This window comes from Micromys minutus (assembly GCF_963924665.1).
Source record: "Micromys minutus genome assembly, chromosome: 32".
NCBI lineage: Eukaryota > Metazoa > Chordata > Mammalia > Rodentia > Muridae > Micromys > Micromys minutus.
The window spans coordinates 21058864-21084724 of record NC_137967.1 but is presented as its reverse complement, the minus strand read 5'-3'; the positions used below and the strand labels follow the sequence as shown (position 1 = coordinate 21084724).

At 51.0% G+C, this 25861-nt stretch overlaps 1 protein-coding gene across 2 annotated transcripts in view; it reads left to right on the top strand.

Moving 5' to 3' along the window:
• The window catches only part of PRKD2 (protein kinase D2), a 28019-nt gene extending 4011 nt beyond the window's left edge, over positions 1 to 24008 (top strand). For both annotated transcript variants that reach the window (XM_080908740.1, XM_080908739.1), the window contains 16 exons: positions 365 to 496; positions 1446 to 1600; positions 1703 to 1928; positions 3154 to 3231; positions 3301 to 3454; positions 6100 to 6217; positions 6828 to 6905; positions 8441 to 8699; positions 10225 to 10277; positions 10448 to 10520; positions 11418 to 11524; positions 12030 to 12191; positions 17153 to 17251; positions 19037 to 19304; positions 22861 to 22946; positions 23182 to 24008. In XM_080908740.1, the coding sequence (XP_080764866.1) occupies positions 365 to 496; positions 1446 to 1600; positions 1703 to 1928; positions 3154 to 3231; positions 3301 to 3454; positions 6100 to 6217; positions 6828 to 6905; positions 8441 to 8699; positions 10225 to 10277; positions 10448 to 10520; positions 11418 to 11524; positions 12030 to 12191; positions 17153 to 17251; positions 19037 to 19304; positions 22861 to 22946; positions 23182 to 23382 (2249 nt within the window). In that variant the 3' untranslated portion in view covers positions 23383 to 24008. The remainder of the gene's footprint in view (positions 1 to 364; positions 497 to 1445; positions 1601 to 1702; positions 1929 to 3153; positions 3232 to 3300; positions 3455 to 6099; positions 6218 to 6827; positions 6906 to 8440; positions 8700 to 10224; positions 10278 to 10447; positions 10521 to 11417; positions 11525 to 12029; positions 12192 to 17152; positions 17252 to 19036; positions 19305 to 22860; positions 22947 to 23181) is intronic.
• The last annotated feature ends 1853 nt before the right edge of the window (positions 24009 to 25861 follow it).

The following is a 25861-nucleotide window of genomic DNA, read 5'->3' as shown; positions in this document are numbered from 1 at the left end:
AGGAATGTTTTATTTTACTGTTTGTTTGTTTTTGAGACAGCCTCACTATCTAGCCTTGTCCATCCTGGAACTCTGTATGTAGACCAGGCTGGACTCAAACTCACGGAGATCCGATTGCCTGTGAGTGCTGGGATTAAAAGCACGTGCCACCACTGCCTGGCATTATGGACTGTTTTAATATTGCAACAACAACAATAAGAACAGCAATTACAAGGTCTCTACCCATTGAACAACTGCCCACTAACTCCCACTTTATCAGGAGGCTCGTAGGTGTTTTGCTCAGCGTTTCTCTGCAGCCCCGGCCGCCATTGGCCAGGCACGCATCCTCTTGGCTCAGCGTCTCCACCCTCCTTGCTGCCCACAGCCTCAGCCACCTTCGAGGATTTCCAGATCCGTCCCCATGCTCTCACTGTACACTCGTACCGCGCGCCGGCCTTCTGCGACCACTGCGGGGAGATGCTCTTCGGCCTCGTGCGGCAGGGCCTCAAGTGCGACGGTGAGGGACAAAGGGACGGGGCGGGGCCAGCTTGGCATGGTAGACAAAGCTAGGAAAGGCATGCTGGGACTGGGTTAAGGTCTAGGAGTGGAGCTTAGAAGGCAGTAACCTAAGCTCTGTGAGAGAACTTGGGAGGGGGCTGGGGTTCCGGTCTGTGGGCAGAGCCCCTGGCCATGGGGCTGGTGGGCTAAGTTAGGACTCCAGGCAAAGTTTGGGAAACAGTGAGGGCTCCGGATGGGTGCAGAGCCCAGGAGGTGATCTTTGGTGTCAGGGAGGTTAAAGGTTCCTGGACAGAGGGAAGGGGTCGTTCAGATTTGGGGATGCAGCTCAGGAAGCTAGGGCTCTTACTGCGGAGATGTGTTTACTGTTTGTTTATTTTTACCCCATGTGCATGGGTGTTTGTCTATCGCACCACAAATGTTGCATGGGGGTTAGGTTCGGAACTCAGGTCCTGTACAAAAATAACAAGTGCTCTCTCTCACTGCTGAGATCTAGGCAGATCTTGAGGTGTGGTGATGGAAGTGAGCTCCGTGTCCATTAGATGAAGCAAAGAAGGAGACAGTTATGTGGAGGAATTGGCCAGGCAGCTCCAGACTCCTCAGGGCAGCCTGCTGGGGGTCTCAGGCGCAAGCTGCCTGGCCACGGGCAGGATTCTACCGGCTGGGAATCCGCTGCCAATCTCTTTAAAGCTTGCGGTTTAGTGAAAAATCAGGCCCATTAGCAACCAGGCTACGATCATGAGACACAGACTCAAATCCAGCGCACAAATTTCCTTCAGCGGCAGCACCGAATCTTGGGGTGCTACATCCACCTTTGCTGATGTGGACAGGACATGCGTGCTTGAAGCCGGGTTGGGGGCGGTTTCTTAAGACCTCTTAAGACCGGGGTGGGGGGCACACCTAATAGTGGGGTGCAGGCTTTGGCTCTGATGGTCTTGCGCCCCCTATAGGCTGCGGGCTGAATTACCACAAACGCTGCGCCTTCAGCATCCCGAACAACTGTAGTGGTGCCCGCAAGCGCAGACTGTCATCCACGTCTCTGGCCAGCGGACATTCTGTGCGCCTCGGCAGCTCCGAGTCCTTACCCTGCACCGCCGAAGAGCTGGTGAGGGGGCTGGAGAATGGGGAGGTTTGGAGACTGAGGGCTGGTGGCACCAAGCAGGTGCTAATACGCTGATCTGTTCCTTCCGTCCTCCCTGCCGGGTAGAGCCGGAGCACCACAGACCTCCTGCCTCGCCGACCACCCTCGTCGTCGTCCTCCTCCTCTTCCTCTTCCTTCTACACAGGCCGACCCATTGAGCTGGACAAGATGCTGATGTCCAAGGTCAAGGTGCCACACACCTTCCTCATACACAGCTACACACGGCCCACCGTTTGCCAGGCTTGCAAGAAACTGCTCAAGGGTCTGTTCCGCCAGGGCCTGCAGTGCAAAGGTTAGTGGAACCCACTGGGAAGACTGTGGGTGTGAGACTCCCCCAGAGGAACACAGGATCCCTGAGCCTTGTCCTGAATCCCAGCCATTCTGGAGGTTTCTGGAGTTCTAGAACCCTAGACCCTTGGAAATCTAGATCTGTAGAACAGAGCAGAATTCCCCACTATAAAAGCCAAGAATCTGACTTAGGAGTGTAGGGGTCAAGAGTTCTGGAATTGTCTGAAGTACATACTCATAATCCCACCCTGCACTTGAGGTGCTGAGGCAGGGGGATCAGAAAGTTTAAGACCAGCCTCAGCTATATAGTTTGAAGCCAGTGTGTGAATGACATGAAACGTTCTGCAAGGGCCGGAGATGGAGCTCACTGGGTAGGGGTACCAACCTAGCATGCCACAGGTCCTGGGTTCCATCCCCAATACCCTCCACAAGCCTGGAATGTCATCACCTTAGGCTGGGAGTTAGATCACCTTCTGCCCTAGCCGTCCCTGGCCATGCTGGGCTGTAAGAGACCCTCAAAAGAACAACCGTGACACCCGGAAGAAAGAGGAGAGGTAAAGAAGGCTTTTCCCCCAAGCCTCACGACCCGAGTTCAACCCTCAGACCCCACATGGTGGAAAGAAAGAGTCGGTTTCCACAAGTTTCCCTCTGATGTATTCGTGCACGTTATGAAGGTGCATGCCTGCTCATACATGCACACACACACACACACACACACACACACACACACACACACGTGCGCACTCGTAATCGCAAATAAATACATATAATTAAAAATAAAAATGTTGGACTGGGGAGATGGCTCAGCCGTCAGAAGAAATAACTGTTCTTCCAGAGGTCCTGAGTTCAAATCCCAGCTCCCACATGGTGGCTCACAACCATCTGTAATGGGATCTGATGCCCTCTTCTGGTAAAACACGTGACCTGGTTTCCCCATACCGGTAAAGGCAGCAAGCAGCACTTGGGAGCTGAGAGAGGAGGGTTATCCTTGGCTACGTAGGTTCTGGACCACTCTAAACTACATGAGGCCCTGCCTCAAACAGCAAACAAGGACAGCAAACAAGAGTGACATTAGGATGCACATTCATTCCTAGCGCTGTTGAGGCTGAAGCAGGAGGATTGCCAGGAATTAGATGCTGGCCAGTCTAGGTTACGTAGTGAGGCCAATCATGTATGCCCGTACTCCTGCACATAGTAAGTCTCCTTTTCTGCCCATCCTGTTCCTTCAGACTGCAAGTTTAACTGTCACAAACGCTGCGCTACTCGTGTCCCTAACGACTGCCTGGGGGAGGCTCTCATCAATGGAGGTGAGGTAATTGCCATCTAAGGCAGGGTGGGGCCGGGTGGGGGCCCCTCTGACGCCCCTGTGCCCGCAGACGTGCCGATGGAGGAGGCCGCTGACTACGGCGAGGCTGATAAGAGCTCCCTCTCAGATGAGCTGGAGGACTCTGGGGTCATCCCAGGCTCCCATGCAGAGAATGCTCTTCACGCCAGTGAGGAAGAGGAGGGCGAGGGACGCAAGGCCCAGAGGTACCCAGGGGCCCTTCGGGAGGCCGCAAGCCCGTGCTTTCCCATCTTTGAAATGGGCAGTGTTTGATTGTAGATGTTCTAGACTCCTGAGCCCCAATTTTTATCTTTGGGTCTTTCTCTCTCTCGTTTCTCTTCTGTTTTAAAACAATTTTACGTGAGCTGAGCAGGCCTTTAATCCTAGTACTTGGGAGGCAGAAGCAGATGGATCTCTGAGTTCAAGGCCAGCCTGGTCTACACAGTGAGTTCCAGGACAGCCAAGGCTGCACAGAGAGACCCTGGGGTTTGAGGGCAGGGGTGATGTATAAGTTCTGTGTGTGTTCAGTTGTGCACTGCATGTGTGCGGTTTCCATGGAGACCATAAGAGGGTACCAGGCACCTTGGAACTGGAGCCTCCATGGGGGTGATGGGAACCAAACCCAGGTTCTCTGGAAGAGCAGTTCGTGCCTTTAACAACTGAGCCATCTCTCCAGAACTGTTTTTGTTGTTATTTTTCTTTTTAAACTATAGTTTCACATAACTTACACTGGCCTCACCCCAAGTTTGAACTTCTAATCCTTGCCACTGCCTCCCAATGACAGAAATTACAATGTTTGAGCCACCATGTACAGTAAACGTGGTGCTGCACCCATGCTAGTCAAGCCCTGTACCCCTGAGCTACGACCCTAACCCCTGAGCTAACGACCCTAACCCCTGAGCTAACGACCCTAACCCCTGAGCTACGACCCTAACCCCTGAGCTACGACCCTAACCCCTGAGCTAACGACCCTAACCCCTGAGCTAACGACCCTAACCCCTGAGCTAACGACCCTAACCCCTGAGCTACAACCCTAACCCCTGAGCTACGACCCTAACCCCTAGACCACTTTTGGGCATTTTCAAGACCATGTTTCAAGAACTCTTGGTGCTGTCTCTGTCTCCCGAGTGCTATGATGACAGGCATACCACCATAGCTCGTAAACTGCCAACTTAAAATCGAATTCCTCCTCAGTCATTAAAAGGGTCTTGTTTTGGTTTTTTCTTCTTACGTTCAAGGGCAATTTAGTGTTTGAAAGAAAGACAACACAGGCAAACTGTGACTCTCAGCTGCTGCCGTGAGGGGTTGGGTAGGAAAGATACAGCGTCATGCCAGCGTGAGCTAGGCCCCAGGAAAGGTGGCAGCTTCGGTGACAGAACTGAGCATGCAGCTTGTGGCCCAAGGGGAGCTTGGCCTTCAGAGCCGTTGAGTCACTGAGATCCACAGTGGCTGGATTGGATGCCACCCAGCACTTACTACAGGTCCCCTGTAAGCCACGGTCCTTGGAGAGCTAGAGACTGAGGTACAAGGAGGTTAGGCACGTGCTACGCAGTCTGACTTCATAATACAGTATTGGAGTTGGAACCCAGGGTCAGGTATGGTACCCACGTGCTCTGCCTCCAGGCCAAAGCTTCACAAGCTGGTCCTTTCTTTTCTTCATTTTACTTTTTATTATATATAAGTACACTGTCGCTGTCTTCAGACACACCAGAAGAGAGCATCAGATCTCACTACAGATGGTTGTGAGCCACCATGTGGTTGCTGGGATTTGAACACAGGACCTCTGGAAGAGCAGTCAGTGCTCTAACCACTGAGCCATCTCTCCAGCCCAACGTGGCCCTTTCAAGAGTAATCTTCCTGCTGGGGATGTGGCTCAGTTGGTACAGTGATTGTCTGGCCAACAGGAAGTCCTGGGTGACCCCCGGCACTGTATAAACTGAAGGGTGCAGAGCACCCCTGTAGTCATACTCAGAAGGCTGGGCAGGAGAATCAGTACTAGCCCAGGCTACATGAGACTATCTCAGAGAGCAAAGCCAGGGGCCAGAGAGATGGCTGGCTGTATTCCAGGGGACCTGGGTGTAGTTCTCAGCACCCACGGGGCCCAGCTGTCCCCTTTATGGGATCTGACATCTTCTGGCTCAGTCAGGCACCATGCTGTGCACGCATGTGTCTCAGACACATGATATAAAAGAAGTAAGTGTGGTTAGTTTTGTTTTGTTTTGTTTTGTTTTGAGTCAGGCTTTTGCTATGCAGCCCAGGCTATCCTGGAACTCGCTCTGTAGTCCAGGCTGGCCTCAAATACAGAGACTCATTTTCTGAGTACTGGAATTAAAAGCATGCACTACTATGCCCAACTAATATAAATATTTTTTAAGATTTATTTTATTTGCTTATCTATGTGAGTACACTGTTACTCTCTTCAGACACACCAGAAGAGGGCATCAGATCTCAGTACAGATGGTTGTGAGCCACCATGTGGTTGCTGGGATTTGAACTCAGGACCTCTGGAAGAGCAGCCAGTGCTCTAACCACTGAGCCGTCTCTCCAGCTCATAAACAAATCTTTAAGAAAAAAAAGAAAAGAAAAAAGAGAAAGCATAGCCAGGCTATCAAGATGGCTCTGAAGGTAAAGGTGTTCATACACACACACACACACACACACACACACACACACACATACACACACACTGAAAAACATATTTTTATTAAAAAGCAAGAGCCTTCCTTGCTATGAAAGTCTGTAAACTCCGTGGGGGAAAGAAGTAGCATTCTCACGTGGCTGCTCAAAGATGTCCCTGTGGCCCCAGGCAGGACATCAGTTTTGCACGTGACATCCCACCCATTCCCTGCAGCTCTCTGGGATACATCCCCCTGATGCGCGTGGTACAGTCTGTGCGGCACACGACCCGGAAATCCAGCACCACCCTGCGGGAGGGCTGGGTGGTCCATTTCAGCAACAAGGACACACTGGTGAGTTCGGGGCCCACGTGTGGATGGACTGGGCTAGTCAGGGTGGGTGGTGACAAGTGGGCGGGGATAGACTTAGGGGTGGGCTGGAAGAACTTGAGTTGGCATAGAGTCATAAGTCTGGGTGGGCATGGCCGGAATTGTGGGTGGGCCGAGAAAATGGGCAGGTGAGGCCAGTTGGGTGTGACTAGATGTAAAGGTTTGCTGGAAAAGCTTGAGCATTCAGAGTACTCAGTGGCCGAATAGGCGGTGTCTAGGTGGGCGGGGATTACATGATAGGCGGGGTCTAGGTGGGCGGGGATTACATGATAGGCGGGGTCTGGGTGGGCGGGGATACGGGATAGGCGGGGTCTAGGTGGGCGGGGATTACATGATGGGCGGGGATACAGGATGGGCGGGGTCTAGGTGGGCGGGGATACAGAGGGGAGGGCCAAGAGGGTCCAGGGAGCTGAGGTCTAAGGAGCTGGGGTTCTGTAGGCAGTGCTAGAATGGGGGGTAGAGGAAGGGGACTGGGCAGGATGTACAGCCCCGCGGGCTTAGGGCGGGGCAGCTGGTGGGTGGGGCCAAGAAGAGCCTGGTTACCACCCTCACCCTGCCCGTGTCTTTCGGACAGAGGAAGCGGCACTATTGGCGCCTGGACTGCAAATGCATTACCCTCTTCCAGAACAACACGACCAACAGATACTACAAGGTGGGCCCGTGTCCTCCATCTCTGCTCCTTCCCTGTTCTCCAGTGGCCAGCCCAGATCCTTACAACTCCCATAATCTTCCGCCCCGCTGTCTCCCTGCTTCTAGAGGTGAAGCCAGTACCGCCCACTTGGTTCCACATCTGTGATTTCCAGTCTGGGGGGCAGGCATGTGCCTTAGCCTCTCCTCGCTCCTTTATCTCGCCTGTTTAAAAAAAAAAAAAAAAAAAAAAAAAAAAAAAAAAGCCTCAAATACTAGCTCTGCTCTAAGGCCAGCGTGAGAACTCAGAAATCACCCGTAGAAAGCGAGGAGCTCAGGCCTAACATGTGCAAGGCTCCGGCTGGCAGAGCTGCTCTGGCCTGGAACTCACGGATCTGCCGGCCTCTGACTCCTGAGAGCCGGGGTAAAGACACGTGCACCACGCCTAGCAAGCCTGTTATTACCTTCAGATTAATTGGTGGCCTATAGCTTGTCTTTTCTGCGGCTTCCCCGTGGGGCACTGTCTTATCCTCACTGTTTCTGGTTCCTTCCTCGCGGAAGTCTGTGTCGTGAGACCTTGCTCCTCTCTGGAGCCCAGGAGCCCTTACTGAAAACTCTATAGAGTAAGCTGGACATGATGACATGCATCTGTGATCACGGAACTCTGGGAGGTAGAGTTCAAAACCAGCCTGGGCTACTTGAGCCCTGTCTCCAAAGCAAAATGCACACATGTATAAAGGCATCAGAAATCCAGTGACTCCACTGATCTGGGAATAGAGAGCAGGTCGCCAGCCTCCACCATGTCTTTCTTGACATGCCCAGGCCTGCATCTTTCTTACTTTCCACTATCTGTCTCACCACAGAGCTTGTTGCATAAGTCACTTTTTCAAACCAGAGTCCAACTTAAGCTTGGAAAGCATTCTACCACTGAGCCACGCCCCCAGCCCCTCACTGGAGGATTCTAGGCAGGGGCTCTACCACTGAGCCACGCCCCCAGCCCCTCACTGGGGGATTCTAGGCAGGGGCTCTACCACTGAGCCATTTTCCCACCCCTCTTTGTACTTTTTATTTTTGAAGGAGGGTCTCACCAAGTTGCTTAGGCCAGCCTTGAACTTGTGGTCCTTCTGCTGCAGCTCTCCCTGTGACTAAGACATAGCTTTCCTCTCCTTCATCTTTTCTTCCTTCCTTTCTCAGTACCTCATAGTCCCTGCACTAGGGCCCTTATACAAAAATCCAGGCTTCTCTGTGTGGTCCCTGATGTCCTTGTGTAGATTCGTGTCCTTCATTTATACATCAAACATTTTCCAAGTGCCTGCAGTGTGCCAGGCACTGTCTCATAGGATGGGCACAGCAAGTCTTCCTCAGGGCCCTCTCACATGCTGTTCCATGATCTCCTTGCCAGCTGGCTACTCTTAGGGTAAGCATAGGTATTTCTGGAAGGCCTTCCCGCCTCCATGTAGAACAGCTCTGTCCTTACCGACGCTGGTTCTAACGCGGCCCTCTGAGAACAGCCGATGACCCGATCGGTTTGCCTGTACTGACAGTCCCGTCCCTTGCCAGGAAATCCCACTGTCTGAAATCCTTGCTGTGGAGCCGGCTCAGAACTTCAGCCTAGTACCTCCGGGCACCAACCCACACTGCTTCGAGATCATCACGGCCAATGTCACCTACTTTGTGGGCGAGACACCTGGCGGGGCCCCGGGAGGGCCAAGTGGGCAGGGAACAGAGGCCGTTCGTGGTTGGGAGACAGCCATCCGCCAGGCATTGATGCCTGTTATCCTTCAAGATGCACCCAGTGCCCCAGGCCACACACCACACAGTAAGTCCCCACCCGGGGTGCCACAGGTGGTGCAGGAGAGGCTCTAGGTATTCTGGGTAAGGAACAAGCCCGGAAGCAGGCAGGCTGTGGGCTGGGCTTGGGCCTGGGTTTGAGTCTATGAAACGCCTGACCTGATACGACTTTGGGCGTGTTATCTCTGAGCCCAGCCTCTGAAGTGTTCTGTGGCATCAGTAGGGCAGGACAGGGGTGAGGAAGCTGGGAAGCCGGGGCACTTTACTGGAGACAGCACATCTCTGATACGGTGTGGATGAAAGAGAAGAGGCAGGAGAGAGCCTTCTGCGCATGAGCACCAGAGGGAGGCCATATGTCGGGAGCACACACACACTGCAGTGGGTTGAAGCCTCAGAGATGAGGCTTACATCAGCCTACAGGTCTTAGAGGGCCCTGAGCGTCCTCCCGAGGGCACTGGAGAGCTGTGGCAGGGAAGAGCGTAGAGGGGGGACAGCATCAGGGTTGGATTTGTTTGTTTGTTTATTTATTTTATGTTTGCGAGTACACTATGGCAGTCTTCAGACACACCAGAAGAGGACATCAGATCCCATTACAGATGGTTGTGAGCCACCATGTGGTTGCTGGGACTTGAACTCAAGACCTCTGGAAGAGCAGTCAGTGCTCCTAACCACTGAGCTGTCTCTCCAGCCTCAGGGTTGTATTTAACAAGACCCCTCTGGCTTTGTTGATGTGTATACAGACGCATATACAGGAAAGGACAGAACTGAGCCAGGCATAGCAACACACACTGCTTTCTCCAGCAACCTCAAGGCGGAGACAGGAGGATTACTATGAGTACAGCCCAAGCTACACAATGATTTCAAAGCCAGACTGAGCTGTATAGCAGAGACTTTCGCAAAGGAGAAAGAATAGGAGAGGGAGGAAGAGGAGGAAGGGGAGAGATGGCTCAGTGGTAAGACACTTGCTGCTCTTGCAGAGGCTAAGTTCAGTTCCCAGCCCCCCCCACCCCCGCACTGGATGAATCCCTCCTGCCTGGAACTGGGGATCCTCTGCCCTCTCCGGCCTCTCTGTGGACAGCTGTGCTTGTAAGCACGTGCAAAAGTAAAATGAAAAGAGGAGACGGAAAGGGCAGGTCTGGGGCTGGGAGAAAGAGGCATCTGGGGGTGGGGTGGGAAGACAGGGGTGGGAGAGGAAGGGAGGCATTGGAGTGGCTGAAGGAACAGGACTTTGTAAACACTTCAGTTGGATTTGTAATGTCGTGGGGTAGGGTCAGGGGAGGTTGCCGCAATCTGTGGTGACTGTCCCTCCCAGCCTCAGTTTCCTACTCTGTTAAATGGGCTCAGCATGCCTCCATTCTGCAGCACTGAGGATGCTGGGTAAAATGCCAGGTATAGGATTGCGAGGTCCCATAAGCCTCTGGGGACATCTGGTCTACTCCCGTGGTGGTTCTTGTAGGCCATTTCCCAGATGAGGAAACTAAGGCTTCATGTGTAGCCTTGGGAGGCACAGGGGAGACCCGGAGCTCGCTCACTCGAGTCTCCTCTCCTCCCAGGACAAGCTTCTCTGAGCATCTCTGTGTCCAACAGTCAGATCCAAGAGAACGTGGTAAGTTTCCTGCCAGCGCAGGACCCTTCCTTCTGTCTTAACTTCATTTTAACTCGTTGTGATGAAATACCCTGCTCTCCCATTCACCCTCCAACCTTCCAGTCTCCCATCTCCTTGACCCTCTTTTATTTCCAATTTGCACCCGTGACCCTGCTGTGTCCTCCTCACAGGACATAGCCACTGTCTACCAGATCTTCCCAGATGAGGTGCTGGGCTCCGGGCAGTTTGGAGTGGTCTATGGAGGTAAGGGTGCCTCAGGCCTGACTCAGAGGCTACCGGGGTCGGGGGATGCCATGCCTTCCTGTTTCGTTTGGGTTGGGAAGCTGGATCCTAAGTTCAGGGACTCTCAGGCTCCTTTGCCCATCAGGACAATCAGTGGGCTTCTTGACTGTTATCAATAGGAGATGTACATTCTGGCTTCTGATTGGTTAGGAGTATAGTTGCCTATTATCCATTGCCCTTCTTGAAGCTCTCTCTGTAGCTTTAATCAGCAGCCCACGGTCCCCTCAAGCTTGTGGTCCTCCTGCCTCAGACTTCCAAATGCTGGGATCATAAATTGCACCACCACTCCTGGCTTGTTTGTTTTTTTCTTTCTTTTTCTAGGGGTGAAAGGCACGCTAAGCAGGGGCTCTACCACTGAGCCACCCAGCCCCTCACTGGGGGATTCTAGGCAGGGGCTCTACCACTGAGCCACGCCCCCAGCCCCTCACTGGGGGATTCTAGGCAGGGGCTCTACCACTGAGCCACGCCCCCAGCTCCTCACTGGGGGATTCTAGGCAGGGGCTCTACCACTGAGCCACGCCCCCAGCCCCTCACTGGGGGATTCTAGGCAGGGGCTCTACCACTGAGCCACGCCCCCAGCTCCTCACTGGGGGATTCTAGGCAGGGGCTCTACCACTGAGCCACGCCCCCAGCCCTTCACTGGGGATCCTAGGCAGGGGTTCTGGAACTGAACCATACCTCTAGCCCCTCTTCTCCCACTTTTCCAGCCCTGCCATTCCATTCCTCATACTGAGAACTCTTCAGAGAAACCTTGAAGGCCTCCGATATTTTTGCTCAGTTCATCTGGGTCTCCACAGAGGGGAAGGAACCGGGCTTTCTTGATCTCTGACCCTTTATTTTTCCTGTGCCCCACCTCAGGGAAACACAGGAAGACTGGCAGAGACGTTGCAGTAAAGGTCATTGACAAACTGCGCTTCCCCACCAAGCAGGAGAGCCAGCTCAGGAATGAAGTGGCCATTCTCCAGGTGACCCGAAGGGACCATGACTCAGACAAGACATTCTTTTTAAGCACAACCTGGGCCGCAGTCTAGGGGTGATCAAGATAGTCTTTCTGCAAGAGAAGATACACATGCTGGGACTGAGGGGTGTCCTGGGCAGAGAGGGACAAGGGCCAGTCTGTGCAGGTGACAGGGAACTCCAGAGTCATGGAAGAAATGAGACCAGGGAAGAGGGTGGGGGACACTTAGTGGGCTTCCTTCTGAAGGTATCTGGGGTGCCATAGGAAGATGTGGGCTAGGGTGTCAGTGGTAGAGCTTGCCTATGATGTGCGAGTATCAGAAGAAAAACGATCACATGGAAACCAAAGCTGCACACATGCAGTGCGATCTTGCTATTGTCCCGAGCTTCCTGCTGTCTCCTGCAGCCCAGGCCTTGCCCATTAGTTCACAATGCAAAGACTTCTTTAGGCGCTTGCCACCTCTTGCCATACTGATCCTCAGCCCTGACCCCTCTTCCCCCATTCCCGGACAGAGTCTGCGGCACCCCGGGATCGTGAACCTCGAGTGCATGTTTGAGACCCCTGAGAAGGTATTCGTGGTAATGGAGAAACTGCACGGAGACATGTTGGAGATGATCCTCTCAAGTGAGAAGGGCAGGCTTCCAGAGCGGCTCACCAAGTTCCTCATCACGCAGGTGCGCTGTGCGCCGTGGCCTCCGGCGCCCCCTGGCGGAGGCATGAAGAAGAGGCTGGTGCCCTGGACACTCAAGAGATCAGATTAGAGAAATAGATGGAAATCTTACTAATAGCAATAAGAGATAAACAATAGAGGGACAGAAGCCGGGTGTGGTGGTGTATGCCTAGCACTTGGGAGGCAAAGGCAGTGGATCCCTGTGAGTTCAAGGCCTTGTCTACGTAGTGAGTTCCATGACAACCAGGGCCACATTTTAAGATCCATTTATCAGAAAGAAAGAAAAAAAGGGGTCGGGGAGACGATAATTGGGGCTTAGCAGATACTATGACATTATTTATTATAGTCTTCCCCGTCGTGGCCCCCTGCCCACCTTGTGTCACAGACACCATCCAGGGTGGATGGCTACCACTGGGACAAGCATGGAGCAGATCTGGGGGACCCTTCGTCATATAACCTAGGGAATGGTTGAAAGATTGAGGAAGGGGAACCAACTTCCCCCTTTCATAGTAGCTATGATTGGTACTGATTTACTAATCTTCCCGAGTGCTGGGATTAAAGGTGTGCGCCACTACTCCTGGTTTCCTCTTGGTTTTTGAGAAAGGATCTTGTGTAGCTCAGGCTAGCCCAGAGCTCACTGTGTAGACGAGTAGGACCATAAACTTGGAATCCTCATGACTCTGTTTTCTGAGTGCTGGGATTATGGACTTGGGTAGGTGCTTCAATGCTGTATAGACTTTGCATGGTGGGACAGAATGCTATGGGAGGCAGGAAGATCAGGAGTTCAAGGCCATCCTTCCCTATGTAGTGAATTCAAGGGCAGCCTGGGCTACATGAGACCCTGTCTCAAAAAGTAAAACACAACTTTTTATTGTCTAAAACCTTTCCTGTCTTTTTCCACCAACTGAGTGGGAAGATGCATGTTTTCACACTTCTTACTAATGATGGATAAAAATATTTGCCAGGCTCAGAAAAACAATGTTTTTGAAAGATATATATATATCTTTCTGCCTGCATGTGTGCTTGCACACCAGAAGAGGTCATTGGATCTCACATTACAGATGGTTGTGAGCCACCATGTGGTTTCTGGGATTGAACTCAGGACCTCTGGAAGAGCAGTCGGTGCTCTAACCACTGAGCCATCTCTCCAGCCCCAGGAAACCTCTTATTTACTGCCTTTTGGTTTTTTGAGACACAGGATCTCATACACTCAGTGCTGACCCCATGTGATTCTCCTGTATCAGCCTTCCCGAGGCTGGGGTCACAAGTGCCACACACTCAAGTTATTTTGGTCCATATTTTATGTCAGTTTCGCACTTTTTAAAAAAACTATTTAATTTTGAGACAGGGTCTCACTATGTAGACCAGGCTGCCCCGGAACTCATGGAGAGCCGTCTGTCTCAGCCTCCCAAGTTCTGGGATTAAAGGCATGTGAGATTTATTATTTTCTATGTGTATGAGTGTTTGCCTTAATGTATGGATGTGGTGTGTACACTAACGGGGGAGGCCAGAAGTGAACATCGGCTGTCCCTAGGAAGGAACTGCAGTTGTGAAGCACCCTTTGTCCTGGGATTTTAACCCTGGTCCTAACCATTGAACTGTCTCTCCAGCTCTTGTTTTTTGGTTTGATGGTGGTGGTGGTGGTTTGTTGTTTGGTTTTGGGGTGTTTGGGTTTTTTGTTTGGTTGTTTGGTTTGGTTTGGGACACAAGGTCTTAATATGTATCCCTGGCTAGCCTGGAACTCTACTTCAACAAGACTGGCCTAACATGGCCAAACAACTGGGCACACAGGGGTCACCAGGCATACTTATTGCATTATAAGTGCTCTTTATAATATGATAGATGTGAGGTCAACTGTCCTTTATGCTATTTAATGTTTCATTATATTTCCGGTGTGAATTTGTATGTGAGTGGCTGCGCACGTGCCACAGCTTGGGTTCCGTAGCACACGTGCGGAGGTCTTAGGACAACTTGCTGGAGTTGGTTCTCTCCTTCCCACCGTGTAGGTCCCAGGGATTGAGGTGTCGGGGTTGCTGTCCAGAGCCTTTACCCACTGAGCCATCTCTGCGGGCTTCTCAGTCCTTTTTTATCCAGTATTTGTTTCCAACTTGCCTTTCTCTTTCTTTCATCCTTTCTTATTTTTGTTGTTGTTTGAGACCTGGTCTTCTACATCCTAGGCTAGCCTTGAACCTACCATGTAGTCAGAGGGGACCTGGAATCCCCTGATCTCCCCGCTCTGCCTCCCCAGTGCTGAGAACTTTGGTGCACGCTGGCTGGGCCGTCCCTCCACCGCGGCCCTCATTCGCCACTTTAACCTGTGCGGTGTTGGACACTCCCTGGTGTCCGGGTTTCAGTCCTTCCGGGAAAAGCTTCCCCTCCAGCTGGGACTCTCCCCACTCTAGGTCAGTCCTGTTGGCTGCAAGGCATACCTGCTGCGCTTTGTCGCTGCTCTGACCCCTCCCAGCCCCCAGCAATATGCCTGGGAGATAGGACAGAGGTCCCCTGAGGCAGCTACATGCCACTGCTCAGAAGAAGGGGCCGAGTACTTTCAACAACCAAAGCAGTTTCTCTCTCTCTGGTCTTCCATTTCATTCTGCTCTCCTCTCTCCCTCCCTCTCTCTCTCCTTCTCCCTCTCTCTCCTCTCTTTTCTCTCTGCAGATTTTTTTCTGTCCTCGGGGCTCTTGCCTGCTCCACCTCTAAGTACTGGACCCATTTCTTTGCCTCACGAACTTTAGACCTGACCCACTACATTTCCAGGTGGGTACCACTGAGTCCTGTACTCCAGAGGCCGTGGTGACACAGGCTTGTAACCTTAGCACCCAAGAGGAAGATGTACAAGGATCAATTTAAGGCTAGCTTCAGCTACATAATGAGTTTGGGTCTAGCCTGGGGTGCGTAGTGAGTTCCTGGTCAGCCAGGGATATACAGACACTGGCTCAAAAAACAAACTGAGATAAAAACGTACAAAATTAAAACAAAACAAAGGAGATTTCCAGACAGCTTGCACTAGGGCAAAACCCTGTCTCATAAAACCAGAGGAGGGTCTAGGGACATGGCTCAGTTTGTTACCTAACACGCACAAAGCCCTGGGTTCACTCCCCGACACCACAAAAAACCAGAAACCACGACACATGCCTATAATTCCAACACTGGGGAAGTGGAGGCTGGGAGAACAGAAGTTCAAGGTCACTCTGGGCAGCACAAAGTCAGTCTGTTCTTTCAATTTAAGACCTTATGTAAACACTGTCATTATTATTTCCATTTTACAGAGTAACAAACTGAGACCCAAAGATGCAACAGTTTGCCTAAAGCCACCTTAGTAAATGTGGAGTCAGGTTTTCTGCTTGGGCCAGTAGCTGCTTTTTGACCTCTAGACTAGTGATTCTTTTTCTTTTAAAGGTTTGTTTATTTATTATATATAAGTACACTGTCGCTGTCTTCAGATGCACCAGAAGAGGGCATCAGATCCCATTACAGATGGTTGTGAGCCACCAAGTGGTTGCTGGGATTTGAACTCAGGACCTCTGGAAGAGCAGCCAGTGCTCTAACCACTGAGCCATCTCTCCAGCCCTAGACTAGCGATTCTTAACCTGTGGGTCGCAACCCCTTCCAGGGTCCAACAACCCTTTCGCACAGCAAATGTCCTGCATATCAGATATACAGTAGCAGAATTACAGTTATGAAGAAGGAACAAAAACAATATTATGGGCTGAGGTCACTGCAGCAGAGGAAGTGTATTAAAGGACCACAGCATTAGGAAGGTTGAGAACCACTGCTCCTCACAGAGCTGGATACACTTGGTGTCTTCCTTACACTGTCTATTGGCTGTATCGCCTTGTATTGTAAGATTTATTTACTTATTTGGTTTTCTAAGACAGAGTCTCTCCTGGGTGTTGGTGGTACACGGCTTTGATCCCAGCACTCCGGAGGTAGAGGGAGACAGATCCTTGAGTCTGAGGCCAGCCTAGACTATAGAACGAGTTCTGGGACACCCAGGCCTACACAGAGAAACACTTGTCTTGAAAAACAAAACAAAACAAAAAACCTACAGGCTCTCACTGTAGCCCAGGCTAGCCTAGTTCTCATATAGCCCAGGCTGTCCTTGCCCTGCCTCAGCCCCTTTACTGCTGGGATGATAACCATGCCCTACCACACCTCACTAATACTTTCTAGAAATTAAATGTAGTATGTTTGTATATGTGTGGTGGGGGGTGTGTCACAATGCACCTGTATAAATGGGAGAATAGCTTGTTTCTCTCCCTCCACCATGTGGGTTCCAGGGAAAGAACTCAGATCACTGGCTTAGTGGCAAGCACCTCTCCCTGTTCAGCCATCTTACCAACAAAACAAATTTTGCGGTTGTTGGTTATTGTTTTTGAGATGGGGGTCTTCCAAATGTAGCTCTGTCTGTCATGGAACTCCCTCTGTAGACCAGGCTAGCCTCAGAATCACTCGGATCATGATGATGGGGCACACTTTTAATCCCAGTACTCAGGAGGCAGAGGCAGGGAGGATCTCTGAGTCCAAGGCCAAGGTTACACAGAGAACCCCTACCTCAAGCAAAACTAAACAGAACAGAAAACAAAAACCCACTGAGGTCCACCTGCCTCTGCCTTTCAAGTGCTGAGATTAAACGCCTGTGCTGTCACATCAGACCTAAAAATGCATGTGAATCGTACCACAGGACGGAAGTGCCTTGGAAGCCCTGCTGTCTTAATACCTCATTAGGGTTTCAAGCTCGGTCTTCCCACCCCTTCCCACTGTGGCCCGACCTTTCTAGAGTTCTATATCAAGCTCTTAGCTTGAGAGTAAGTGGTACTACTGTTTCTGGGATCCTTTCCTTAACAACTCCCTCACCTAGGCAGCATCCTTAGGGATGCAGGGAAGGCCTGGGTGGGCCTTGGACTTGTGGGCATCAGCTTAATCTCCTCCTTTCCCCACTTGGCCCCGCCTCCTCTGCTCAGATCCTGGTGGCGCTGAGACACCTGCACTTCAAGAACATCGTCCACTGTGACTTGAAACCAGAGAATGTGTTACTGGCATCAGCCGATCCGTTTCCACAGGTCTGTTATATCCCCTCCTACACTGGAGGGGGGAGGGGGAGGTCTCCACGGCAGGGGCTGGACGGTGACTAATGACCTGGATGCAGGTGAGCTTCACACCCTGGGTGACCTGGCTTCATAACACAAGGGCCTGGTCTCGGACTCCATTCTGGGGCTACAAAGTTACTACTCCTTGGGTACCCTCTTCCCTGCTGTTACATTTAAAACACTTTTGTTGTGCTACTGGCCTTCCTAGTCAGTAGTCCAGCTAGACAAAGGGGAAAAAAGACAAGAAATGCATGCATCCCTTTCCTTCTCTGAAGTACTGAGGATTGTGGCCCACATCACTTCTCTCACGTCTCATTGGTCTTTCTCACCTTCTAGGAATTGAACCTAGGGCCCTGCTTATGCTAGACCTACCCCCTCACTGGGGGATTCTAGACAGGGATCTAACCACTGAACCACGCCCCCAGCCCCTCACTGGGGGATTCTAGGCAGGGGCTCTACCACTGAGCCACACCCCCAGCCCCTCACTGGGGGATTCTAGGCAGGGGCTCTACCACTGAGCCACGCCCCCAGCCCCTCACTGGGGGATTCTAGACAGGGATCTAACCACTGAGCCACGCCCCCAGCCCCTCCCTGGGGGATTCTAGGCAGGGGCTCTACCATTATGCTTTATAAATTTTATTTGTAACAAAGTCTCAATAGCTCTTCCTTGGAATCTATCTCATACTCAGTTTTTTTTTTTTCTTAATCTGTCTTTGTTCTGCATTAAAAAGTAAATAAATCTGCCAGGCAGTGATGGCACATGCATTTTTTTTCAGTTTTTAAAGATTTATTCATTTATTTCTATATGTGAGTACACTGTAGCTGTCTTCAGACACGCCAGAAGAGGGCGTCAGATCCCATTACAGATGGTTGTGAGCCACCATGTGGTTGCTGGGAATTGAACTCAGGACCTCTGGAAGATCAGTCGTGCTCTTAACCAATGAGCCATCTCTCCAGCCCTGCACATGCATTTAATCCCAGTACTCAGGAGGCAGAGACAGGTGGATTTTTGTGAGTTTGAGGCCAGCCTGGTCTATAGAGAGAGTTCCAGGACTACACAGAGAAACCCTGTATCAAAAACAAAACTAAACTAAATAAATAAACAGCTAAATAAATAGAGGTGCTCAGGCTAACCTTGAACGTCTATTGTCTGGGCTAGCCTTGTACTTGTGATCCTAGCTCTGCCCCCCTCCCCACCCCCCAGTAGCTGAGCTCACATACCTGCAGCAGGTCCTGCATACCTGGTCCTCTTTAGTATCCCCAGAAAGTCTTAGACGTTAACCCATCCCCAGATGATGGAATCATGGGCCCCTTCTGACTGGACAGACTTCTGAAGTATTGCCTGTGTCCCCCCCTTCCAGTCCATAACACACCCGTCCTGTAGGCACCGTTAACAAAAGGTCAGGTGGAGGCTGCGACCTAACCTAGGAGGCAGACACTCAGCCGTAGAGAGCATTTAACAGCGATGTCTTCGTACTGGTTCCACTCAGGAGCCGCATATGGATTAACTCACATCGTCCTCACCACAGCCCCGTGAGACAGGTGCAATTATTCTTGTCTTAGAGATTTGGAAACAGGTACGGAGAGAGAAAGTCACTCACCTGAGACCACTAAACTAGTGAGTGGTAGATCCTGGATTTGAGCCGTCGTGCAATATTGTTTGGAATACTGAGGAATACTGAGGCGCTGGTACATGCAGTGGCAAACGGGGGAGGTGGCGTCATCATCCCGCGCAACCTTAACTTGCCACCATTACAGGTGAAGCTATGTGACTTTGGCTTCGCTCGCATCATCGGAGAGAAGTCTTTCCGGCGCTCAGTGGTGGGCACGCCCGCCTACCTGGCCCCTGAGGTACTGCTCAACCAGGGTTACAACCGCTCGCTGGACATGTGGTCCGTGGGTGTGATCATGTACGTGAGCCTCAGTGGCACGTTTCCCTTCAATGAGGACGAGGACATCAATGACCAGATACAGAATGCGGCCTTTATGTACCCGGCCAGCCCCTGGAGCCACATCTCATCTGGAGGTGAGCTACTGTGGACAGCCTAGGAGGCAAGAGGGTGGGGAAGAAGCCAGGGTTAGACTTCAGTAAGTGTGGGGATGGAACGTGGGCAAAAGAGTACAACAGGGCAAGGCCACGCCTAGTGGGTAAGGCTGTAAGAGATTGGGCAAGGCTGGGCCTGGGTGGGCGGGACTATGAAGGGTGGGTGTGGACCCAGGTCAGAATGTGGGTGGGGCTGAGAGAAAGGCAGTCAGGGAGGCTGGGCTGTGGGAGCGGGTCGAACTATGGTTAACCCCTGAGGGTTTTAAAAAGAGAGATACGTGTACAGATTTTTAAAAGCATTTTGGTGTAAAACTATATGAATATATTTTTGTCAGTACTTGATCCTTTTACAGGTTTGATAGTGTGCATTGGAATCTTACTAGTTACCATAAGCATAAAGTACATGTAGAACAGAACGTAACATGGAAACAGTCAGTTTTCTTGATGTGTATAGATTAAAAATAATGATTTTTGAATACCAAAAATTGCCACAAGGCTACATTCTTAGCTCTTGAATTATTAATGATTTAAGGTCTAGGTGTAGCTCACTCTGAAAAGCTGAGAGGGTGCTATACACTTTTTTTTTCTAAGAAGGACTGAGGCTTTCACTTTTTGGCCTTTTGTTTTTTTGTTTTGTTTTTGTTTTGTTTTTTGAGCTTCATATAGTCTGTGGGTTGTTTCTGGGGTGTTCAGAGCTTTCTGGGGCTAGTGTGCAATTATCAGTGACTGCATATTAAGTCTGTTCTTTTGTGACTGGGTTACCTCACTCAGGATGATATTCTCTAAATTCATCCATTTTCTTAAGAATTTCATAAAGTCATTGTTTCTGATGGCTGAGTAGTACTCCATTGTGTAAATGTACCACAATTTTTGTATCCATTCATCTACTGAAGGACATCTGGGTTCTTTCCAGCTTCTGGCTATTATAAATAGGGCTGCTATGAACATTGTGGTGCATGTGTCCTTATTGTATGTTGGGGCGTCTCTGGGGTATATGCCCAGAAGAGGAATAACTGGGTCTTCAGGTAGTACTATGTCCAATTTTCTGAGGAACTGCCAGACTAGATGAGGTTTCTTTTTTCCTTCTTCCTTCCTTCCTTCCTTCCTTTCTTTCTTTCTTTCTTTCTTTCTTGTGTGTGTGTGTGTGTGTGTGTGTGTGTGTGGTTATTTTGTGTGTATGAGTATTTTGTCTGCATGTATGCATGTGCATCATACGCTCCTGAAGGCCAGAAAAGGGTACCAGATCTCCCGGAACTAAAGTTACAAGCAGTTGAGAGCCTCCGTGTAGGTGCTAGGAACCTAACCCAAATCCTCTGGAAGAGCAGCCAGTGCTCTTAACCACTGAACCATCCCTCCAGTTCTAGGTCAGCTGGTCTGTCTGTCTGTCTATCCATTCATCATCTGTCTTCCTTCCTTTCTTTATGTGCAGCAGTGTTTTGCCTGCATGTATACATGTGTGCCTGGTGACAGAGGAGGTCAGAAAAGGGCATCAGATCCCTTGGTTGTAAAGCACCATGTGGGTGCTGGGATTTGAACTCAGGACCTCTGGAAGAGCAGTCAGTGCTCTTAATCGCTGAGCCACCTCTCCATCCCTAAGACTCAAGTTTTAACCATAGTGTGTGGTCTGGCCTTCAAGATGGGGTGCAGCTTGTTTGTGTAGGAGCCTGAAAGGAACGGAACCAGAGGAAGCCAGTGGCCTGCATGGGGGTGGTGGTACCTCTCTAGGAGGGACTGGAGCCTAACTCTCAATGGAGCAGAGAGGAGCCTGCAGCTTTGCAAATGTGTGCAGAGAGAAGGCAGTTCAGTCTAGGGGTGTGGTTATAGGGGTGGTCCAGGAAAGAGGTGCATTGTGGGGATCCAGGACCAGACGGAGGTAGGAGGAACACAGAGCCAGGGCTGGGCAGACATTTTGATATTTTCATCAGAGCTCAGCAGTGGCCATGGGTCTCACGACAAGGATATCATTTGGCGACTGGGCCCGTGAGATCAGCCTGAAGCGTGGGGCTTTGGGGTCAGTGTGGGGCAGACATTTGAGAATTTGAGAGTTGGGGTGGTCTTGTTGGACTGTGTAGCTGAGCATACGCCTGATCCTCCTGCCTTCAGTTCCCACTGCTGGGATCTCAGGCTGACACTAGAAGAGCCTGGTAACCCTTTCCATCATTCCCTGACACAGTGTAACAACTATTCACACATTTCCATTGTGTTAGTATAGGAAATCTGTTGGGGGAGTATAGGGCAGTGGTAGAGCCCCTGCCTAGAATCCCCCAGTGAGGGGCTGGGGGCGTGACTCAGTGGTAGAGCCCCTGCCTAGAATCCCCAGTGAGGGGCTGGGGGCGTGGCTCAGTGGTAGAGCCCCTGCCTAGAATCCCCAGTGAGGGGCTGGGGGCGTGGCTCAGTGGTGGAACACATCTAGAAAACTATCCTGAGAAGCTGTTGGCCAGGTCAGTGGTAGTAGTCTTGGTGTCATGGTGGCTTGAGACCAGTACAAGTCTCAAGGACAAGTACAGAACCAGGGTGCTAGGTTCTCCCTATGGCAATGTAAGAACATTATAAATTATCTAGAAATGGTTCAGAACAACAGGGAGACTATGTGGAGGCTGTATGCAAACACTGCTGTTTTCTGTACAGGACTTGAGCATCTGTGGAGTTTGATATCCATGGAAATCCCTGCAGACATTGCCCCTAGGCTAGCACAGGCCCACATAGCGAAGCCTTGTCCTTTAAATGTGCTTCCACTGACAAAGCCTCGGTGGGGCTTTGGCTCGAACAGCTGGTACTTAATAATCCTCCTTTTCACAAAGACCGGGCTTCCTTCTCGGGGTCTTCTGCAGGCAACAGTGGCTTCAGTGTGTGGCCTTTTGTTAGGTCCCTACTGATCACTGTAACGTCATATTCCATTTGAAATAAATATGTTTTCACCCCAAAAAATATGCTGTTAAAAACCGGAGGTAGACGGGCTGGCAGATGTCTCAGCCGCTCAGACTGCTTGCAGCTCTTTCAGAGAACGAAGGTTAGGTTCCAGCATCCATGTCTGGTAGATATAACTCTAGCTCCAGGGATCACAATACTCGCTTCTAACCTAAGAGGAGACATTCATTCATGTGTACGCGCGTGTGCGCTCACGCGCACACACACGCACAGGTATATACATAAAAATAAAATATATTTTGTTTCGTTTTGTTTTTTTGATACAATGTCTCACCTTGACTGTCCTTGAACTCAGAAAACCATGTTTCTTGACTGCTGGGATAAAATATAGGCTTCCTCTACCATAATCAATCAAAAAAATTTTTTTAAATTAGAGCTGGTCATACCGACACATACTTAAAATCCCAGCACTTGCTAGGTATAGTCCAGGCTGACTTTGAACTCCTGATCTTCCAGCTTCCCTCCCCCAAGTACTGGAATTACCAGTGCGGGCCACCATGAGTAGCCTGGGCCAGTGCTGGAGGTATGCCTTTGTGGCAGTCAGGATGGAGTGACCTTCTGGAAGAGGCCGCCCATCCGTCAGAGCTTCATCTGTCTCCTTCCCCCACAGCCATCGACCTCATCAACAACCTGTTGCAGGTGAAGATGCGCAAGCGCTACAGCGTGGACAAGTCTCTCAGCCACCCATGGTTACAGGTGACGTCGGGAGGGGGTAGAACTAGGTCTCCAATTGGCTGGGCGAATGGGAACGTGATTGACTCGCCTGTTGCTATGCTGTAGTTGGGAATAGGCTACACCGCTATTGGCTGAGCAGGTTGTGGGGTGTGGTGCTTTGCCATCATTGGTCCCAGCAGAAACCAGGCTGTTGCTGAGATCCCAGTATTCTGCCTAGTGTGTGGTCCCCAAGCTAACCCAGTTCTTCCCGGCCCAGGAGTACCAGACGTGGCTTGACCTCCGAGAGCTAGAGGGAAAGATGGGCGAGCGATATATCACGCATGAGAGCGACGACGCACGCTGGGAACAGTTTGTGGCAGAGCGCCATGGGACGCCTGTAGAAGGGGACTTGGGTGGCGCCTGTCTGCCGCAGGACCACGAGATGCAGGGGCTGGCTGAGCGGATCAGCATCCTCTGAGGCCAGTGTTCCCCGCTGTGCTGCTTGCTTTTTTTGGAGTCCTGCACATCATCCTAAAAGTGGACTGTTCTTGAGGAAGCAGCTTCCTGCACATTATGCAGGAGGGCCAGGGCCCTCTGTCTTTCCTGTCAGTGAAATAGACGCTTCCCAGGGCCATGATCTTAGTCTCTGGTGCCCCAACCTTGGAGAGTGACTGTGGATAAAGGTGCTTGCCACCAAGGCTAACAACCTTGATTCCTGGGATAAACCGATTTGGAGAACTGACTCCTGCCGTTTGTCCCCTGACCCCCACATGTGCCCACACAAACACAGGCAATAAATGTTTTTTTTTTTTTTTTTTTTAAATAAATGAGGCTCCCACTGGCCAGGGTAATTTATGTCTATAATCCCAGCACTTAGGCTGAAGGAGGGTTGCTTTAAATTCAAGGCCAGCCAGGGCTGCAGAATTTCAAAAAAGACAAGTCTGTGTGTGCTGAGTAATTCCAGCGCTTGGGAGGTGGAGTCAGAAGAACCAGGTGTTCAAGGTCGTACTGAGGTACATCGTGAGTTCCCGGCCAGTCCGGGCTGTTGAGACCTTGTCTCAAAAACACAAAGTGGGTGCCGCAGAAGACGGGAGGAAGGGGAAGAGTTTGGGGACGACTTGGAGAATATATAAAAGGGAGAACGTGTGCGCAGGATCTCTGTGAGTGCGGGTCGGGCTGGTCGGGAGAAGAAAAAGGAAAGTAAGGAAGGGGAAGGGATGGGGAGGTGAAGGGGAGGGGTTAGAGGAAGCACCATGGCAGATGAGTGGGTGCAGCTCTCAAGATGGAGAAAACTATCTTAGGTCCTAAGCACACTTAAGGGACAGTGGATGGAGCCCTTACCAGTGAGGGCAGGGGGTGGCTTAGCCCGGGGTATTTGTCTAGTATATGGCAGGGCCACTGACCCAACATCTCCCACTGTGAAAGGACAAGCAGGCTGGGTGTGTCCCGCACCTGCAGTCATGGTGCACTGCAGGAGTCAGAGCAGGAGCTTCAGAGACTGAGATCCACGGGCACATGAGACGGCTCAGGGAGGAACTGCTTGAGAGGAGGTCTGAGCTGAGGCCACGCTCCAACCCAGCAGTCTTGGGGACAAGGACAGACTCCAGGAAGTTGTCCTCTGACCTCCATGTCAGTGTGGAAAACACAGTGTAGCCAGCCACCCCCACACACACACACACATACATAGGCAAAAAAATTTTCAATATCTTTAACTACATACGTTATTCTAAAATTATATTTTAAGAGCAGTCTGGGAGGCTGGAGAGAGGGCGCAGAGGTTAAGAACACTGACTGCTCTTCCGGAGGTCCTGAGTTCAAATCCCAGCAACCACATGGTGGCTCACAACCATCTGTAATGGAATCTGATGCCCTCTTCTGGTGTGCAAAGTGTACATGCAGGCAGAACGATATATACAATAAATAAATAAAATCTTAAAAAAAAAAAAAAAGACCAGTTTGGGATATATCAGTGATTCTTCCCCCTCGCCCCCTTTAAGACGGGGTCCTGATGGAACTCACTCTGTAAACCACGCTGATCTCCAATTCAGAGATCCACCCACCTCCACCTGTTGGGATTAAACTTGTGAACCATCGCTGCCCAGCTGAGCCTTTCTTGGCAGCTGCCTGCCACCAAGCCTAACGACCTGAGTTGCCCCCAGAACCCACAATGAGAGGAGGAAACTGGCTCCCAAAGGCAGTCTTATGGGTTCCACAGAGCGCTTGGTGGCTGTCGAGTCATCTCTCCAGCCCACAAGCAAAGGCAGGATGTCCGGAGTCCAGAGCTTCCCTGTTAACCTGTTTGTCCGGCCAGCTTGCTCCAGGGATCCTCTGTCTGCTTTCCAAGATGCTGGAGTCACAGGCAGGCTTCTGCGCACATCATTTACATGGGGGTTCGAACACCTGCCCTGTGTTTATGCAGCACGTTCTTTAACTGCCGGACGAGTCCTCCAAGCAAGTTTTAAAAACCATTTTTGCACCATGTTGATGTCAAAACTCCCTCCTTTTTGTCCTTCCATTTGAGGTTCTGGGGTTGGAGCCCAAGCCCTTACAAATATCAGGCGAGCCACGTACCACTGAGTACAGCCTAGTATAGCCTGTCAGTGTGTAGTGTGCATACATGGAGACTGTGTATCATGCCGGGTAGTGGTGGCACACACCTTTAATCCCAGCCCTTAGGAGGCAGAGGCAGGTGGATCTCTGAGTTCAAGGCCAGCCTGGTCTACAGATTGAGTTCCAGGACAGCCAGGGCTACTTGGAGAAACCCTGTCTTAGAAGAATATGAAAATGTCTCTATCGTGAGTGTTCCTGTTACCCTCTCTAGCTTGCTTCTTCTTATATCTAATTCTGGGGCAGGGTGTGTCTGGTGGCATGCCTGCAAAGGTCAGTTATCTCTGTCCACCATGCAGACATGGGTACCAGGAATAGAACTCAGGACTCAGCAGCACAATCTCCCCACT